The sequence below is a fragment of the Orcinus orca genome, chromosome 11, assembly GCF_937001465.1.
Source record: "Orcinus orca chromosome 11, mOrcOrc1.1, whole genome shotgun sequence".
Classification (NCBI taxonomy): Eukaryota; Metazoa; Chordata; class Mammalia; order Artiodactyla; family Delphinidae; genus Orcinus; species Orcinus orca.
This window is the reverse complement of record NC_064569.1, coordinates 38,849,416-38,869,528: the sequence shown is the minus strand read 5'-3', so window position 1 is coordinate 38,869,528 and position 20,113 is coordinate 38,849,416. Positions and strand designations below refer to the sequence as shown.

The 20,113-nt window shown below is 38.7% G+C and overlaps 1 protein-coding gene and 1 non-coding gene across 7 annotated transcripts in view; both read left to right on the top strand.

Moving 5' to 3' along the window:
* The window catches only part of ASB8 (ankyrin repeat and SOCS box containing 8), a 35,663-nt gene that overhangs the window by 10,919 nt on the left and 4,631 nt on the right, over window positions 1-20,113 (top strand). The window contains exons 1-2 of one of the 6 annotated variants that reach the window (XM_004274399.3): window positions 16,532-16,689; window positions 19,249-19,408. The exons of 1 other annotated variant lie outside the window; for it this stretch is intronic. In XM_004274399.3, coding sequence (XP_004274447.1) covers window positions 19,280-19,408 — 129 coding nt within the window. In that variant the 5' untranslated portion in view covers window positions 16,532-16,689; window positions 19,249-19,279. Of the gene's footprint in view, window positions 1-16,531; window positions 16,690-19,244; window positions 19,409-19,633; window positions 19,888-20,113 lie in introns of those variants that run through there. 4 more of the 6 variants (XM_033436446.2, XM_033436448.2, XM_012534630.3 and 1 more) reach the window with 4 other exon arrangements.
* On the top strand, window positions 7,385-7,513 carry LOC117203039 (small nucleolar RNA SNORA18). The gene has a single exon (XR_004485619.1). It is a non-coding gene; the product is annotated as a small nucleolar RNA SNORA18 (small nucleolar RNA).

Below are 20,113 nucleotides of genomic sequence, written 5' to 3'. Positions count from 1 at the left end.
GTTCTTCCTATGTTTTCCTCTAAGAGTTTTATAGTGTCCGATCTTACATTTAGGTCTCAAATCCATTTTGAGTTTATTTTTGTGTATGGTGTTAGGGAGTGTTCTAATTTCATTCTTTTACATGTAGCTGTCCAGTTTTCCCAGCATCACTTATTGAAGAGACTGTCTTTTCTCCATTGTATATACTTGCCTCCTTTCTCATAGATTAGTTGACCATAGGTGTGTGGGTTTATCTCTGGGCTTTCTATCTTGTTCCATTGATCTATGTTTCTGTTTTTTGTGCCAGTACCATATTGTCTCCGTTACTGTAGCTTTGTAGTATAATCTGAAGTCAGGAAGTCTGATTCCTCCAGCTCCATTTTTGTCCCTCAAGACTGCTTTGACTATTCAGGGTCTTTTGTGTCTCCATACAAATTTTAAGATTTTTTTTGTTCTAGTTGTCTAAAAAATGCCATTGGTAATTTGATAAGGATTGCATTGAATATGTAGATTGCTTTGTGTAGTATAGTCATTTTCACAATATTGATTCTTCCAATCCAAGAACATGGTATATCTCTCCATCTGTTGGTATCATCTTTAATTTCTTTCATCAGTGTCTTATAGTTTTCTGCATACAGGTCTTTTGTCACCCTAGGTAGGTTTATTCCTAGGTATTTTATTCTTTTTGTTGCACTGGTAAATGGGAGTGTTTCCATAATTTCTCTTTAACATTTTTCATCATTAGTGTATAGGAATGCAAGAGATTTCTGTGCATTAATTCTGTATCCTGCAACTTTACCAAATTCATTGATTAGCTCTAGAAGTTTTCTGGTGGCATCTTTAGGATTCTCTATGTATAGTATCATGTCATCTGCCAAGAGTGACAATTTTACTTCTTCTTTTCCAATTTGTATTCCTTTTATTTCTTTTTCTTCTCTGATTGCCGTGGCTAGGACTTCCAAAACTATATTGAATAATAGTGGTGAGTGTGGACTTCCTTGTCTTGTTCCTGATCTTAGAGGAAATTCTTTCAGTTTTTCACCATTGAGAATGATGTTTGCTGTGGGTTTGTCATATATGGCCTTTATTATGTTGAGGTAAGTTCCCTCTGTGCCTGCTTTCTGGAGAGTTTTTATCATAAATGGGTATTGAATTTTGTCAAAAGCTTTTTCTGCATCTATTGAGATGATCATATGGTTTTTATTCTTCAATTTCTTAATATGGTATATCACATTCATTGATTTGCATATATTGAAGAATCCTTGCATCGCAGGGATAAATCCCACTTGATTATGGTGTGTAATCCTTTCAATGTGTTGCTGGATTCTGTTTGCTAGTATTTTGTTGAGGATTTTTGTGTCTATATTCATCAGTGATATTGGTCTGTAATTTTCTTTTTTTGTAGTATCTTTGTCTGGTTTTGGTATCAGGGTGATGGTGGCCTTATAGAATGAGTTTGGGAGTGTTCCTTCCTCTGCAACATTTTGGAAGAGTTTGAGAAGAATGGGTGTTAGCTCTTCTCTAAATGTTTGATAGAATTCACCTGTGAAGCCATCTGGTCCTGGACTTTTTTTTTTTTTTTTTTGATGTTGGGGGGTAGGAGTTTATTAATTAATTAATTTATTTTTGCTGTGTTGCGTCTTCATTTCTGTGCAAGGGCTTTCTCTAGTTGTGGCAAGCGGGTGCCACTCTTCATCGCAGTGCACAGGCCTCTCACTATCGCGGCCTCTCTTGTTGTGGAGCACAGGCTCCAGACGCGCAGGCTCAGTAGTTGTGGCTTATGGGCCTAGTTGCTCTGCGGCATGTGGGATCCTCCCAGATCAGGGCTCTAACCTGTGTCCCCTGCATTGGCAGGCAGATTCTCAACCACTGCACCAGCAGGGAAGCCCTGGTCCTGGACTTTTTTTTGTTGGAAGATTTTTAATCACAGTTCCAATTTTATTACTTGTGATTGGTCTGTTCATATTTTCTATTTCTTCCTGGTTCAGTCTTGGAAGGTTATACCTTTCTAAAAATTTTTCCATTTCTTCCAGGTTGTCCATTTTATTGGCATAGAGTTGCTTGTAGTAGTCTCTTAGGATGCTTTGTATTTCTGTGGTGTCTGTTGTAACTTCTCCTTTTTCATTTCTAATTTTATTGATTTGAGTCCTCTCCCTCTTTTTCTTGATGAGTCTGGCTAATGGTTTATCAATTTTGTTTATCTTCTCAAAGAACCAGCTTTTGGTTTTATTGATCTTTGCTATTGTTTTCTTTGTTCCTGTTTCATTTCTTTCTGCTCTGATCTTTATGATTTCTTTCCTTCTGCTAACTTTGGGTTTTGTTTGTTCTTCTTTCTCTAGTTCCTTTAGGTGTAACGTTAGATTGTTTATTTGAGATTTTTCTTGTTTCTTGAGGTAGGCTTCTATAGCTATAAACCTCCCTCTTAGAACTGCTTTTGCTGCCTCCCATAGGTTTTGGATCATCATGTTTTCATTGTCATTTGTCTCTAGGTATTTTTTAATTTCCTCTTTGATTTCTTCAGTGATCTCTTGGTTATTTAGTAACGTATTGTTTAGCCTCTGTGTGTTTGTTTTTTACATTTTTTTCCCTGTAATTCATTTCTAATCTCATAGTGTTGTGGTCAGAAAAGATGCTTGATATGATTTCAGTTTTCTTAAATTTACTGAGGCTTGATTTGTTACCCAAGATGTGATCTATCCTGGAGGATGTTCCATGTGCACTTGAGAAGAAAGTGTAATCTACTGTTTTTGGATGGAATGTCCTATAAATATCAATTAAATCTATCTGGTCTATTGTGTCTTTTAAAGCTTCTGTTTCCTTATTTATTTTCATTTTGGATGATCTGTCCATTGGTGTAAATGAGGTGTTAAAGTCCCCCACTATTTTTGTGTTACTGTCGATTTCCTCTTTTATAGCTGTTAGCAGTTGCCTTATGTATTGAGGTGCTCCTATGTTGGGTGCATATATATTTATAATTGTTATACCTTCTTCTTGGATTGATCCCTTGATCATTATGTAGTGTCCTTCCTTATCTCTTGTAACATTCTTTAAAGTCTATTTTATCTGTTATGAGCATTGCTACTCCAGCTTTCTTTTGATTTCCATTTGTATGGAATATCTTTTTCCATCCCCTCTCTTTCAGTCTATGTGTGTCCCTAGGTCTGCAGTGGGTCTCCTGTAGACAGCATATATATGGGTCTTGTTTTTGTATCCATTCAGCAAGCCTGTGTCTTTTGGTTGGAGCAGTTAATCCATTCACATAAGGTAATTATCGATATGTATGTTCCTATGACCATTTTCTTAATTGTTTTCGGTTTGTTTTTGTAGGTCCTTTTCTTCTCTTGTGTTTCCCACTTCGAGAATTTCCTTTAGCATTTGTTGTAGAGCTGGTTTGTTGGTGCTGAATTCTCTTAGCTTTTGCTTGTCTGTAAAGCTCTTGATTTCTCCATCTAATCTGAATGAGATCCTTGCCAGGTAGAGTAATCTTCGTTGTAGGTTCTTCCCTTTCATCGCTGTAAGTATATCATGCCACTGCCTTCTGGCTTGTAGAGTTTCTGCTGAGAACTCAGCTGTTAACCTTATGGGAGTTCCCTTGTATGTTATTTGTCGTTTTTCCCTTGCTGCTTTCAATAATTTTTCTTTGTCTTTAATTTTTGCCAATTTGATTACTATGTGTCTCGGCGTGTTTCTCCTTGGGTTTATCCCCTATGGGACTTGCTGTGCTTCCTGGACTTGGGTGGCTATTTCCTTTCCCATGTTAGGGAAGTTTTCAACTATAATCTCTTAAAATATTTTCTCTGGTCCTTTCTCTCTCTCTTCTCCCTCTGGGACCCCTGTAATGCGAATGTTGTTGCATTTAATGTTGTCCCAGAGGTCTCTTAGGCTGTCTTCATTTCTTTTCATTCTTTTTTCTTTATCCTGTTCTGCAGCAGTGAATTCCACCATCCTGTCTTCCAGGTCACTTATCCTTTCTTCTGCCTCAGTTATTCTGCTATTGATTCCTTCTTGTGTAGTTTTCATTTCAGTTATTGTATTGTTCATCTCTCTTTGTTTGTTCTTTAATTCTTCTAGTTCTTTGTTAAACATTTCTTGCATCTTCTCTATCTTTGCCTTCATTCTTTTTCCGAGGTCCTGGATCATCTTCACTATCATTATTCTGAATTCTTTTTTTGTAAGGTTGCCTATCTCCACTTCATTTAGTTTTTTTTCTGGGTTTTTATCTTGTTCCTTCATCTGGTACATAGCCCTCTGCCTTTTCATCTTGTCTATCTTTCTGTTAATGTGGTTCCACAGGCTGCAGGATTGTAGTTCTTCTTGCTTCTGCTGTCTGCCCTCTCTCTCTTTCCTTTTCTTGGACCTTCATTAACTGTGAAATATAGGACAAATATATAAAAGTAAATAAACATACATGTACAATTTAATGAATAATCACTCTACCGAGGTCAAGAAACAGAGTACTGCAATTATCTTTCCTCCCCTCCCCAATGTCCCTCACTGCTATGCTGAAGTCAAAACTCCCTCCCTCCTGTGGGTAACCACGGCCTTTATTGCCATGATAATTGTGTTGCTTTTCTTTATAGTTTATCACATATTTATACAGTGCTAAAAATGTAGTGTGATTTTGCCTGTTTTTGAACATTATATGGATAGAATCACAATGAATTCATTCATTTGAACTTTATATGAATGAAACCATACAATTTATCATTTTGTGTCTTGCTTCTTTTTCACAACATTATATTTGTAAAAGTCATCAGTGTTTTGGGGATACCTGTGCATTGTTTATATTTATTTTTCTACTGTATTCCATTGCATGAATATACTGCAATGTATTTATCTGTATTCTACTGCTGTATTCTACTGTTGATGGACATTTCAGTTGTTTAAAATTTTAGGATATTACTATTGTTACTAATGTTCTAGTACATATCTTATGGTGCACATAACGAGTTTTTCTAAAGTTTATACATACAGGTGGACTTGCTGAATCGTAAGGTATGAGCTTCAGCTCTATTAGAAAGTATCAAATTATTTTCAAAAGTGGTTTTGTAATGAGTTACACTCCACCAGCAGGGTAAAAGTTCTCATGACTCCACATGCTCTCCAACATTTGGTATAGTCAGACTTTTAATTATAAATTTCTCTCTGATATAGTAATCCCAAGTGTCTAGACTGTGCCTGGCTTATAGTATGCATGCATTAAATATTCATTGAATAAACTAATATTTCTTATTTTCCAAACGTGGGAGTTTTCTAATTATCTTTTGGTTATTAAAACTTAAATCCATTGTAGTTGAAGAACCCTTCCTGTTCAATATCAACCTTTGGAAACTTGTTGAAATTTTTCAAATAGACAAGTTGTTTGCAATTGTTATGTATATGCATCATGGAAGAATATGTGTTTTGTGTTTGTTGGATGCAAGGTTTAGAGACACCCATTAGTACAAAATTTAAAACAAATTTATAAATTGTTTATTAAAAATTTTTATATCCTAAGTGATTTTTTTTCTATACATATTACAAATTACTAAGAAGAGGTTTTTATAATCTTCCACTATGTTTATGAATTTATTCTTCTGGTAAATTTTTTGTAGTTCTGATAATTTTTGCTTTATATATTCTAGTGCTATGTTGTAAGTACAATTTAAATTTTTGAATTGTCATATTTTCCTGGTGAATTGAACGGTTTTCATTGGGCAGTGTTTTTGTTCTCTAATAATGCTTTTTGCCTTAAAGTCAATTTTGACTGATGTTAATATAGCTACACCAGCTTTCTTTCTTTTTTTTTTTTTTTTTTTATGTGGGATCTTCCCGGACCGGGGCTTGAACCCGTGTCTCCTGCATCGGCAGGCGGACTCTCAACCACTGCGCCACCAGGGAAGCCCCCAGCTTTCTTTTGAATGGGGTGCATCTCTCCTTTTCCATTTCTCTACTTTCAACTTCCTAAGCTTTAAGTGTGTTTCTGACAGATAGCATATAGTCACATTTTGTTTTGTTTTGCTTTTTTTCCATTTTAGCAGCCTTTGTCTTTTATCTAGTGCATTTAATGCAGTTATATTTAATATTAATAATTTGGATTTAAACCAGATTTGTGGACTTATCTATTTCTCATTTCTATTGGGTTTTGCCTCCTATTTTGGAAGATCTTTTATTATATATTTAACAATTTAGGATTGTTATGTCCTTTTGCTGAATTGACTACTTTATCATTATGAAATGGCCTTTCTTTATTCCTAGTAATATCCATTGCTCTAATATTTACTTAGTCTGATATTCATGGAGCCATTTCACCTTTTTTTTTTTTTTCGCGGTATGCGGGCCTCTCACTGTTGTGGCCTCTCCCGTTGCGGAGCACAGGCTCCGGATGCGCAGGCTCAGCGGCCATGGCTCACAGGCCCAGCCACTCTGCGGCATGTGGGATCTTCCCGGACCGGGACACGAACCGTGTCCCCTGCATCGGCAGGCGGACTCTCAACCACTGCACCACCAGGGAAGCCCCATTTCAGCTTTTTTAAGTGTTTGCATGGTACATATTTTCTATTTTTTTCTTTTGTCATATCTGTGCCTTTACATTTCAAGTAGGTTTTCTATAGATAGAATGTACTTGAGTCTTACTTTTTATCTAACCTGACCATCTTTACCCTTTAATTGGGATGTCATTTATACTTATTATAATTATTAATAAGATTGGATTTCCATCTATCATCTTGCTGTTTTGTTTCTATATGTCTCATCTGTTCTTTGTTTCTTTTTTCTTATTTCCATTCCATTGTTTAGACTAAGTGAATTTTAAAATGATTTTTTTACCTTGGCTTTTGGCATTTTAGTTCTTCCTCCTCTTTTCTCTTTGTTTTGTTTTTATTGCTTTAGAGCCGTTCTTTCCAACAGAATTTTCTGTGAAGATGGAGTTCTGTGTCTGCATTGTCCAGTATGGTAACCACTAGCCACATATGACTATTTAAGACTTGAAGTATAGCTAGTATGACTAAGGAACTGAGTTTTTAATTTTTTTCTAATTTAAATTTTAATAGCCACATATGGCGAGCGGCTACTGTATTGGACAGTGCAGTTCGAGTTTACAATGTACACCATTATCTTGTCACAGTGCAAGAAACTTACAAAGACATACTTTCATTTCCTCCCTTATGGTCTTTGTGGTTTTATTGTCACACATATTACTTCTACATAAGCTAAAATCCCAAATGCAGTTTAATTATTTTTACTTTAATTATTTATTTTTTAAGAGATAAAATTTGAGGAAAATATTTTAAAATATTTTACCAAGTATTTATCATTTTTTGCACTCTCTATTCCTTTGTGTTGATCCAAATTTTTCATGCTATTTTTTTCTGCTTGAGGAACTTCCTTTAACATTTCATCTTCTGTTTTTTTAAAATGGTCTTTAGTTGAGGTCTATCCCAATGAGGCTTTTTCTGTAAACCTACATCATTGGAAACGCCTCACAGAGTAACTGTGGTTTCCTTTACTCATAGAACTACCTGTTAGATCAGTGGGGAAGAACTACAAGACAGAGCTGCCAAGCAAACTATGAAAAACCTAACAGTCAAACTTTTTTTTATCTTCGGTATTGGCATATCCCAATGATCTCTATGTACTGTTCTAGGGTTTGATGGCTTAGGAGTGAATATGATTTGCACCTAATACATTTTTAGAGGGTGTCAAATTCAGAACCAGGCAGATCCATCTCCTGACCCTAAACATGGTCCTAAAGTAAATTGCTTGAGGGAATTGGATCCCAAAGATTACAGGTGGGGAATTTTGAAGTGTGTCCATATTCCACTGGAGATCAAAGAAGCCCAACTAAAAGAATTGTGGGCTGACTCACATGACAACCTCTTTTTGAAAGGGCTATTTTATCTTATTGAGTTATTTGTAGTGAGGTGGATGGACCTAGGGTCTGTCATACAGAGTGAAGTAAGTCAGAAAGAGAAAAACAAATACCGTATGCTAACACATATATATGGAATCTAAGAAAAAAAAAAGGTCATGAAGAACCCAGGGGTAAGACAGGAATAAAGACACAGACCTACTAGAGAATGGACTTGAGGATACGGGGAGGGGGAAGGGTAAGCTGGGACAACGTGAGAGAGTGGCATGGACATATATACACTACCAAACATAAAATAGATAGCTAGTGGGAAGCAGCCGCATAGCACAGGGAGATCAGCTGGGTGCTTTGTGACTACCTAGAGGGGTGGGATAGGGAGGGTGGGAGGGAGGGAGACGCAAGAGGGAAGAGATATGGGGACATATATATATGTATAACTGATTCACTTTGTTGTAGAGTGGAAGCTGACGCACCATTGTGAAGCAATTATACTCCAATAAAGATGTTAAAAAAAATAATGCCACAATGACTAACCTTGTGCACATATTATTTCAAGTTTGTGCAGTGTACTTTGAGTATAGATTTCTAGAAAATGTGATTGCTGGGTTAAAGGGTGAATGCATCTATGTGTAATTTTGCTAGATAATACAAAATTCCCTATAAAATAGGTAACTAATAAGGACCTACTGTATAGTACAGGGAACTCTACTCAATACTCTGTAATGACCTATATGGAAAAGAATTTGAACAAAAAAAGAGTGGACATATGTATATGTAGAACTGATTCACTTTGCTATACAGCAGAAACTAACACAACATTGTAACTCAACTATACTCCAATAAAAAATTAATTCAAAAAATACAAAATTCCCCTCCTTAAGGGCTGTATCATTCTACACTTCCACCAGTAGCATATCAATATCTCTTTCCCTAGAGCTTTGGCAACAAATTGTTCTCTCAGACTACTGGATTTTTGCCAACACAGCAAGAAATTCTATCTCAGTGTAATGTAATTTGCTTTTCTTTCTTGAGTGAGTTGAGTGTGTTTCACTATAAAAGGGCCACTTGCGTGAATCTTTTTAAACTATCTGTCCATGTCTTGTGCTCATTTTTCTACTGGGCTTACGTCTTTTTATTTCTAGAAGATCTTTATATATTCGGGAGATTAACTTTTTCCTGTGATAGAGTTGTTAATATTTTGTCCAGTGAATTCTTTGTCTTTGGTCTTACAGTATTTGGGCCATGTAATTTAAAAAACTTGTATGTAATAGAATTTATCAGTCTTTTATTGATTCTATATTTTGAATCATGCAAATACTTTCCCCACCACCCCTATGGGAATACTATACAGAAATCCATGCATATTTTTTTCTATAACTTGTATGGTTTCCATTTTTGTTATGTTTAATTAACTGATCCATATGGAGTTTATCTTGGTGTTCAGTATAAGCTATAGATACAAGTTTATCTTTTTCCAAATGATGCCTAGTTGTCTCAACAGCATTTATTTGAGTCCATTTTTTCATTATTCTGAAACGTCCTTATCATTAATAAATTTCTTCATGTATTGGATTGACTTTATGTTATGTTCCACTAGTGTCTGCCTATTCATGTACCAACTCTACACCATTTAAATTATGAAGGCTTTATAGTACTTTAAATGTCTAGTAAGACTGGCCCCTCCTCATTGCTCTTCTTTTCGGGGTTTCCCTGGAAGTTCTTGTTTATTTTTTCCATACGAGCATAAGAATCAATTTGTCTATCTAAAAAACAAACAAAAATCTTGTCGAAATTTTTATTGGAATTATATTAAATTTACAAATTCACTTAAGGTATGTCTTTTATTTGTTCAAGTCCACTTTTGTGTCTTTGGGTAATATTATAAAATTTTTCTCATAGATTTTTACATATTTCTTCTTAACTTTATTCCTAGGGGTTTTGTGATTATGGTTGCTATTAAATGGGATGTAGGTGTTCTCTATGTTATCTTCTCACTGGTTCTTCCTTGTTTCTATGAAGCCTACTGACTTCTGCCAATTGCTTTTATATCCTCCTGCCTTACTGAATCATCTTTTTGTATGCAGTAGTTTTTCCATTGACTTACTTTCATTTTCCAGACTCACCATCAGATTATCTACAATTCTCATACATTTAATTCTTTCTCTGTAACAATGCTGTGGCAAATACGTCCAGTATTTACAGTACTACTATTTACAGTAGTAGTGGATAGCCTCGTTTTGTTTTAGATATTAGTAGGAATGCCGCAGCTGCTTTCCCATGAAAATAGTAAGATAGATGTTGGTAAGCAAGATACTTTGCGACATTAAGAAAATAGTCTTGGGCTTCCCTGGTGGCGCAGCGGTTGAGAGTCCGCCTGCCGATGCAGGGGACACGGGTTCGTGCCCCGGTCCGGGAAGATCCCACATACCGTGGAGCGGCTGGGCCCGTGAGCCGTGGCCGCTGAGCCTGCGCGTCCGGAGCCTGTGCTCCGCAACGGGAGAGGCCACAACAGTGAGAGGCCCGCGTACCGCAAAAAAAAAAAAAAAAAAAAAAGAAAATAGTCTTTTATTCCTCTTTTGAAAGTCATTTTTACTAGGAATACATCTTGAATTTTCTGAAATATTTTTCCAGCACTATGGAGATAATTGCAAGATCTTTTCTTCTTATATATAATATTATTAAGTATATTAATGTATATTATAACATTGAACCATCTTTGTATTTCTGAAGCAGTTGACACTTGGTCATGACATTTCATGCTGTTTGATTCCATTTGCTAATGTTTTATTTAAGATATTTGCATTGATATTCATACATGAGATTGTGTTCCCTTTTGTGCAATCTTTATCCGATTCCGGTTTCAGTGTTATATTTATTTCTTTAAAGAATTTTTGAAGTTGTCTTTCTTCTGTGTTTTGGAATAGAATTGAGATTGTAAGTCTTTAACTCAAAGATACAGAAAACAGGGCTTCCCTGGTGGCGCAGTGGTTGAGAGTCCGCCTGCCGATGCAGGGGACACGGGTTCGTGCCCCGGTCCGGGAAGATCCCACATGCCGCGGAGCGGCTGGGCCCGTGAGCCATGGCCGCTGAGCCTGTGTGTCCGGAGCCTGTGCTCTGCAACGGGAGAGACCACAACAGTGAGAGGCCCACGTAGCGTTAAAAAAAAAAAAAAAAAAAAAAAAAAAAGATACAGAAAACAAATCAGCGAGGAGAGGGAAGGGGGTAGAGACAAGATAGGAGTAAGAGATCAAAAGGCATAAACTACTATGCATAAAATAAATAAGCTACAAGGATATATTGTACAGCACAGGGAATATAGCCAATATTTTATAATCACTTTAAATGGAGTATAATCTATGAAAATACTGAATCACTATGTTGTACACCTGAAACTCATATAATATTGTAAATCAACTATTCTTCAATTTGAAATAAAATAAAATAGATTATAGGTCTTTAAAGAATCCCATTTGAAACCACCTTTGGTATTTTTAGGGAGATTTAAAAAAAATATTCTATCCAGTATTTTAATTGTTTTCAGAAGAATGACTGGTCTAAATAAGTTATTACTTCTTTTCCTGAGAAAAAACTCCCCCCTTTCTTTACCTTATTTACTCCTTCTAATCTTTCAAGACTTTGTTCAGTTATCATCTCCTCTGAAAAGTCTCTGAAACCCCCAGGTTGTGCTAAGCTGCCTCTTTTCTGGGCTTCTTCTGGCCATTGTTCATTCTTGCATAGCTACATTATATTGAAGTAATCTTTTAATGGTATCCTTACTCTGCCCCTTCTATAATCCATTCTTCAACAGAAAGTCAAAGTAATCCTTTAAAAACACAGTTGTGATCGTGTCACTTGCATAAAACCTATTGATAGCTTCCTATTCTTTTGGGATAAAGTTTCGAATCCTTCACGTGGCCCCCAAGACACTGCCTGATCTGGAGCATCCTTACTTTTCTGGCCTCAACTTGTGCCCCAGCCTCCTTATTCTAACCTCTTTCTCTTCTTCCAGCTTCCTAAGCTCTTTCCTTCTTGAAGTCTTTGAATACTCTGTTCCATTTGCTTGAAGACCCACTCCCTTCACTTCCTCCACGCCTTTGATCTGGCTATATACATGTATCTTCCAGGTCTCAGGGAAGTTTTCCCTGAACTCCCGGTCCGATTGAGGTCTCCTTTGAAAGGTCATATTATCCTCCACACTTTTCCTTTATGTAACTTATAACTATTGTGATTATCTAGGCATTCAGGTGACTCTTTAATGTTCATTTCTCACACTAACCTATAATTTCCCTGGAGACAGGGACCGTGCTGATCTTATTTTCAGCTGGATCATAACAAACAGCAAAATAATAGGATTAAATAAGTATTTGTTGAATGAATGGATGAACGAAGGAAGGAAGGGAAAAAAACCTAATTATTGAACTCTGAGCAAGAAACCTGAAAGAACAAATGCTCTATTTCCCCTCCAGGGGGAGACATACTCCTACTAGAAGTAGCACAGGCCTAGGAGAGCTCAAAATTATGAGATCAACCAAAGCTTGCTTCTCAAGCCCCTAAAATTGATCCGAAGAATCCAATCATTTCCTTGCTAGTAGGACTCTTCAGATCAGTCTGAACCACTCACTGAAACCAGGCAAGTGGGCATTTCCTCTGTTAACTTCCCTCCCCTGAACAATCTTAAGAACTCTCCTGCTAGAGTTAGTCTACTCCAGTCTCGGTTTGCTAGGAAATAACTGCTCACAATCTTGAAAAAAATAGTATCATGTATATGTAATTTAAATATTATCATTAACATTGTTATTTGTATTTTTACTGTAACTTTTTTTCAAACTCCCTCAGTCTTTCTTTATAAAGTCTCAAAATTAGCAAAATTATTCTGATAGTAGAAAATACTGGTAAACTGTAGGTCCAAAAAATAATAAAATACTGATGAAAAGCTAACTGAAAAAAAAAACCCAATGATTCATAAATTTCCCCAAGCCTTGGGGAAATTTAAAGGGAAAAAGAGCAGAGTTTGAATACTGAGAGTATGTCTGCCTCTGAGCAATTCTGAAAGAAGTGCTTGTTTAATCTTGATAACATGTCTTGGGAGACTATCCCTGCTGTACATTAATACTGTTCTTTTCTTCACTGAACTACTTTCTCTAGGACAAGGTTTAAGTGTATAAAAAGTTCCATGAGGTTTACATTATATTTCCCTGAACTTTTTTTTTCTTTTCCTTTGCTCTATTTCCAAAGCCCTCTTTCAACTTTCCTTGTAAATGTGCCACTGACTTTTTTCTCAATATCAGGAACCAGTACATAGAGGCATTCTGCTATCCCTGTCTTTGAGAAGTCAGTTCACCATAGTTCAATTCAGTTCGCATTTATCCAATACCTACTGTGTGTTTGGGACTGTGCTATGGGGAGAGGTGAACGCAGGAAATCTAAATGCCTGCCTTAGCTTGCAGTGTAACTGAGAGGCCCAGACATTTGGTAACCTCCTTGAACAAATACATAGATGACATAGATAAGAACCAACATTTATATAGTTTAGAAAACCACTTTTCACAAATATGATCTAAGTTTTGTGAAATTAACTGTTGGGGGTAGGTGTTGCTACTCTCATCCTGTTGTAAAGTCATCAGTAAACTGAGATAACGTAACTTGCTTAGACAAGTAAGGTAACTAGAGCTACTATCAGAACTGGAACCTTGATCCCTATGGTGTTTTCATGGATATTTCATTGTTTCTAAATTAAGGAATACACTACAAGTGATAATCCTAAAACTTAAAGAAACTCAAAATAGAAAGAGAAAATGCACCATTATACTAATGAAAGAAAGCTATTTTTCCCAACCAGTCTGACACTTGGATCTTATCTTTTCACTCCACGTTGTTAATTTTGACAGCTTTCCTTCACTCTTAGGGTATCTCAAACTTCCTTTTGGTTCTTTTCATTTTCTTTGGTGATGGGGGAAGAGCTTCTTTGGAAGGAATCACTTCTTCTTACTTAAGTCACCTTTCTCTAGGAAAGGTGTGAGGAAAACTTTTTCATCAACATTAGTCAAGCAGCCCCTGAAGAAGGACGAGGCTTTTTAGTCAGAAGAGTAATTGATGAGTTCTAGACAGAAGCCAGAAAACTTGTGTTTCGTGTTACCACTTAAGAGAGCTTGCAGGGCAGAATTCCTCTCCTCCAGGAATTGTCATTCTAGAGGACTGCGCTCAAAATCAGGAAACGGTTTGGAGCCAACTGGTGAAAAAAGGAGTTTTTTCACTCCAAAAAGGAGTTGTACAAAAGCCCACCACTGTTAGGTTGCTGCAGCACTCAAGAAGAAAGACACCCAGATTTGTAACCTGGGACAGTTCTATGGCATCTATCCACGGAGACTGGATACTAATATATGTTGAACAGTGATAACAGCATTCATTACAAGCAAAACATTATTATCAGATTTCTAGTTCCAGTTTATGCCAAGGTCTGAAAATAGGAACACTAGTTGTACTGTCAATCAACACCATCTCATGAACAGTTCTTCAAAACAGAACTAGAACTAGCAAGGGAGAGAAGAAAAAATAAAAGTCTTATGAGAGACACAACATATTAAAAAAAAAACCAAACTCAGGGAATCACTTGTAATCAAAGCATGAAGATTGTAAATAAGCTGAAATATATAGAGATGGTGTTGGGATGTTGAATGGAAGATTCATGGGATATGATCAAAATACCACTTTACTTTTTGGCTTTTATCATCTTTTAAAAATATTTATTAGGAGGGGATAATTCATGCCCCTGAATGGAAAATTGGGCAGATTCTCTGACTTTTTGGTTTATTCTTTGATAATGGACAGTATTTTAAGTAACAGTCATTTTAAGTCAAAAAAAGAGTCTTGATTTAGTAATTAGAATGTTTCTAGTCCAAGATGGTAACCAAATACTTCAGGCTTCATTCTAAGGTGCTAGTCTAAGCCCTCTCCTCCCCTCCCCCATGAGGGAGGGCTGGTGGCTGCCTCCTGTGGCTGGTGGCTGCTGCCTTCAGGTTTCTCCTCAGCTTACCACTAGCTAACTGCTGTTTGATCTGCTGTGTACAAGTGGGAGGAGGCAGGACAACCAAGGGGATAGGGCAGTTCTGTTTTGATAGGATGGGTCTGTACTACCTGGGTCTGGTACATGGTTACTCTTTCTCTTGTAAGGTGCTTTTAGAGGTTCTTGGGAGAGTCCCATCATCAGAGACCTCTCACTTGAGTCCCTTTGGCCTAGACAGACACAGGTGGTTGTCTGCAACAGCCTCTCTGGTTTCTAGGATTCCTGCGTTCATCTCTAACTTCTGGTCACTGGGTCCCTCTACACCTCTAGACAAGTCTTTTGAATAGACCAAAGGCAACCTCATGCTGACTGTCCTCTATGTGGCCCACATTGGGTCCAGGAAAACATTTCACATTTGTCATCCCTACCGAATCTGGGTGTGCTGGTGGATCCCAATGCAGCCACCTCTGTTTTATGGCCACTGCCTTCTTTTATTTATATGCAAGAGTCAGTGCAGTCCTCTGTGTTTTACAACTATGGGAAACAATTTCCAAGCTCTCTGGTCCCACAGAGTCCCCTCTTTAGGCTTGAGAAGGATGCAGCACCAGCACTGCCTCTTCCTCTGAGTGGGAAGGGAGCGGGATCTCAACAAAACACATTTCTCCACAAGAAACCTCTTCACAGACCCTCTCTCTCTCTACACTCTCTTGATCTCACCATGAAGTAGAACTGTTCTTCAACATCAGCTTTGTACAGTAAAATGTTGTTGAAATAGTGATCTTTAACTGCAATTGACTGTTTGCAAATCTGTCTCCCAATCCTTAATAATAAGGAAATGTACTAAGCATCCTTAATTTATACGATGTTGGGAGGAGACTCACTGAACTTTTCCAGTTCGCCATTCCCTCGCTGACATACAAGAACTATCTGGGCCCTGCTTTACTCTCAAACTGGTCAAATTCTGTTGCTCAGAGCAAGCTTTGAGGAAGGGGTGCTGGGGAACTCTTGGTTAAACGGGCTGCGGGGTAGATCACGGCTCTTAACAGTCTGCCTGTGTGGGCTGCTTTACTCTTCGCATGCACCACCACGTGCAGCTGGCTTCGAAATGTTTATGCTTTGTATGGAAAAAATCATCACTCGGAGGTGTCAGCATCTCTCTGGTTGGGAAAGGTTAATGTCAGCATGTACGTATTTGTTCAGCCCTCAACATTTGGGCTAGTGCTCCTCATGAGTGCTTGTTTATCTTTGATATATCAATAGTTTCCTTTGAGGGAGGGTGGACAATAACCAGAAGGGTTCCGAGGTGCATCGATGCGTTCCAATGTTATGAAAAATGCTGGAAGTCTCTTTTATTTGCCAAAGACACTTCTTACTAACAGTTTATTCTCCTAACGAACCGCATCGGTGTCGCGAGTTTGGGAATAATCTGGGAATTGGCTGTTCAGGTCCGGTATCAGATGGAGACAGTGGGAGGCAGCGGAGGGCTCGGATGAACTCATTGCAGGCCTGCTCCACGCAGGCACAGCCCCACGGAGTTGGTCGAACAGCCAGCGGGGAGTGAGCTCTTTGCCCACGACCGCCACGGACTCAGCGCCTGGCCAGCAGCCGACAGCGCTACATTGCGCCTGCGCAAACCCTGTGGCGGGGCTAGATAGCAAAGTGGTTAACTAAGCCTTGGTTGGACCAAGGCGGCGTCACAAGCCTGCGCAGGCGCGTTCCGCCTTCGGACACTGGTCGCTGCGCAGGCGCCCGTTCTAGTCACCTATCCTGTAAACAGAGGGGCCCCCGGGAGGTAACTTCTGCTTCCGGGTCACGTCTTGACAGCGGCTTTCACCACCCAGGTCAGCCCTGCAGTTCGGTGAGTGTTACCCCGCTGCAAAAATGTCTGCAGCCTGGTTCCCTAATCCGGGGCACCACGCCCAGTAATGCTTCCTCCACTCCCAGCTCGGGGTCCGCCAGCCCTCGAGGCTGGGACCTCGTTCCGGGCCTTGGGGAGATCGGGGCAGGGGTTGGTCCGCCTCAGGGGCTCCCCTGCCAGATTTCGCGACCCCGTTTCAATACCGGCCCCGGGAGACCCGCTGGAATTGCTGCGGTCTCTGAGGAGCCCGTGCGGAAAGTGACACCACATGTCTTCGCATTTCGTGCAGTTGTCCATCACCCCCCTAGATTCGGCGAGACCAAGCTGCCGCGACTCCTCCCCCAAGCAGGCGCGGTGGGGCGGGGGCCCGCCTGGGTGGGCGGAAGCCTGGTCTCACTAGCACCAGAGCTCTTGAACGTCACCTCTCTCCTACTTTGCTTCTAGCTTCGCAATAAAAAATAATAATAAAAAAAAAAACCTTGGGGTTGTCTCTGGATCCGAAGTGAAAGAAAACGGGAGAGAGAGGACTTCCAGTACCAGCGGAGGAAAGGGGAGACTTGGGGTCAAACCGTGCATAGGCTGCTGCCCGGATATACGTCGAGTTTAGATTTCGTTGACCCTCCCTGACGGTGAATGTTGTCTATGTGCCCCGAAGTTTCACTCTTCAGCACGAGCTTCGAGGCGGCAGCAGCAGAGGACCAGTGGTCATATTCTGAGTTAGGAGTTCTTAGCGTGGAGCCCAAGGGCGCTCCGAAAATGATTGCAGGGTGTAGTTTTTTCAGATTATCATGACCCGGAAATGGTTAACAGAACCACTTCGGTGTAAGCCTTCCACTTTGGACGCTCTGTTTTCTGTCCCCGTTCTTGAAATCGCTGACTCAAATGCAGCTATGCCTTTTCCCCCTTTTTCCTTGCAACAATGAAGTGTAAGATACAGACCCTTTGTCTCTGAGGAGTTTCGTGGCTGTTGGAGAGATTAAAACGTATGCCAAGTCTAAACTATCTAGAAAATTTCAGGGAGGCATATAAACAAGTGTGTAAGTTTACTTATTCTTAATAAAGTAGGGGAGAATACCCAATTTGAATCATTGATACCTATGAATTGAATATTTTTAACTTGCATTCCATTAATTAATACTGTATATATTTTAAACAGATAAATGGCTACTGATTAGCAAAATGGAAACTATTAGAGTTTATAGTATATTGCATAATGTATAAGGGGATAGTCCTTCACAAAAGGCAAAAATTACATAGTATGAAATGACCAAAATAATTTTTGGATTTTTCCCTTAGTAGTCATCATATGCATAAGATGTTTAATTACTGCAAGTCTTGGATTTTTTTAGGATCCAAAGTAATAAGCTTTACACTGGTTCAACAGATATTTATTGAGAACCTGCCATGTGTGAGGCACTGTTAAAAATAACACTGTATTTACCGCCAAGGAGCTTATAGTTTGATAAGAACATGGATTCCTAAACAGTTATACCTAGAGAGCCGTACAGCATACCGTGCTTTCTCTACAGTTTGATATATGCTTTTTCATAGAAATACTCCACCTTCTTTGCTGTAATCTTAAGTGTTCCCCAACTGATACATGGCTCTTATACAGCCGAAACTTATCATAGTTGAATTTATGTATATTGCATTATTTTCTTCTTCCAACGCCGAACTCAAGTCTGCTTCACAGTTGTCACAAATGGCCAATTTTTAAATTCATTTTTCACTCTTAAATGTGCTTGTTTTCGTACAACTGCAAGCATATGTCATTGGTGTGAACTTTGAAATTTTTTTCTAATTTTATATAGATGACCCCAGAGTAATTATACTTTGGCGTTCCTTCCTTATTTTAGAATATTACCTCAAAAACTTCCTATTTTTTTCTTTGCTGAAGACATTTTAAACTGTTTCACAGATGCCTTGTCATTTGTATTTGTTCCATCTCTTCTCACAAGTAGCAATCACTCCCATACCTTTAGTCAGTCAATCAACCAGTATTTATTAAGTACCTACTTTTTGTAAGACTCTGTGGCTGGCCTTATATGGGCCAAAAAAGTAGAAGACAAGGACCTTGCCTTCCAATTGATTACAGTTTAGATGGAAAGACAATATGACCATAACTATACTGCAAGGCCACATGTAACAAGTAACCTAAAGGGGATGCTGATAATAAAGACCACATAATTCAGAGGAGGAAAAGAATGCTTTGTGGCATCTTTAGCCTTTAAAAGAATCCCCTTCCTTGCCTAGTCTTTTTTAAACCACACAGAGCTCCATGGGGAGCTTGGAGCGTCTTGGGGAAATCTTGTGCTAGGCTAGGTCAGAGAGTAGAACTGAGATTTCAAGGGTCAGAACATTTGCATCCAGGTTTACCCAGCTCCTTCAGCAACTATTATAATCTATTTCTTATGATTAAGAAAAAATGATATTAATGAATGAATCATTGATCTATTTGAAATCTGGTTTTAGTAGTGGGAAGGCCTCAGAGAACCTCTAACTAAGGACAGGTGTGCTCAGCGAGACTGTGTATGCCTAAAACATCTTTGTTTCAGGCAGTTTGGAGCATGTGAACGTACTCTGAGCCTTGATGAGTTCCAGTATGTGGTATATTATGCAGAGCATTCAGAGCAAATACTCTCTCTCAGAGCGCTTAATCCGAACAATCGCTGCCATTCGCTCCTTCCCACATGACAATGTAGAGGACCTCATCAGAGGGGTGAGTGCGCTGTGTTGATGCGAGAGCCCTTGGGGAGGTGAAGTGGGAAAGCTCCCGGGGAATCCTAATGGATGACAGGTTTGCAGCTCTGACTCAGCACAAGATCACAGGGAGTTTTTACAGTCTTCTAAAATGTATTAACTTGACCATTAAAATATATTTAGCCTATGTTTTGCTTCTCTTCCCTTCTGCCTTTCACTTTGCGCCTATGATATTTTTCTTCAGGAATTATGTTCTAGATAAACCTAGTCCCTTGTTCTCTATAAAATCTCCGTCTGCATATGGTGCACATGGGACCCAGCAAGCTCAAAGTCTTCAACACATGCTGTACTAAGGGAGGAAGGAGGCAAGCAAAGCATAAGCGGCTTTCAAATCCTTGTGTTTTGTAATAATTACATGGAGAGATATCACTGGCCTTCTGTCTTACCAACAGCCACCACTTAAAGTTCCACAGAGAAGATCAACCCCTAACATGCATGGTAATTTTTGACTTAAGAAAACTTAACTATCTGATGTCTAACCACTACTATTCAGTAATTCTGTTGAATGACTAGTATCCTAGAAGGGCTTTGATGCCTTTTTCTGTGTATTATTCCTGTTGAAGAGAAGTTACAGGGTAATTTTTTTGGTCACTAGAGAATGCATCCAGATAGTTACTTCTGTACATTCTTTTTTAACAACTTTAGAGTCCTTATTTAAAGCCTA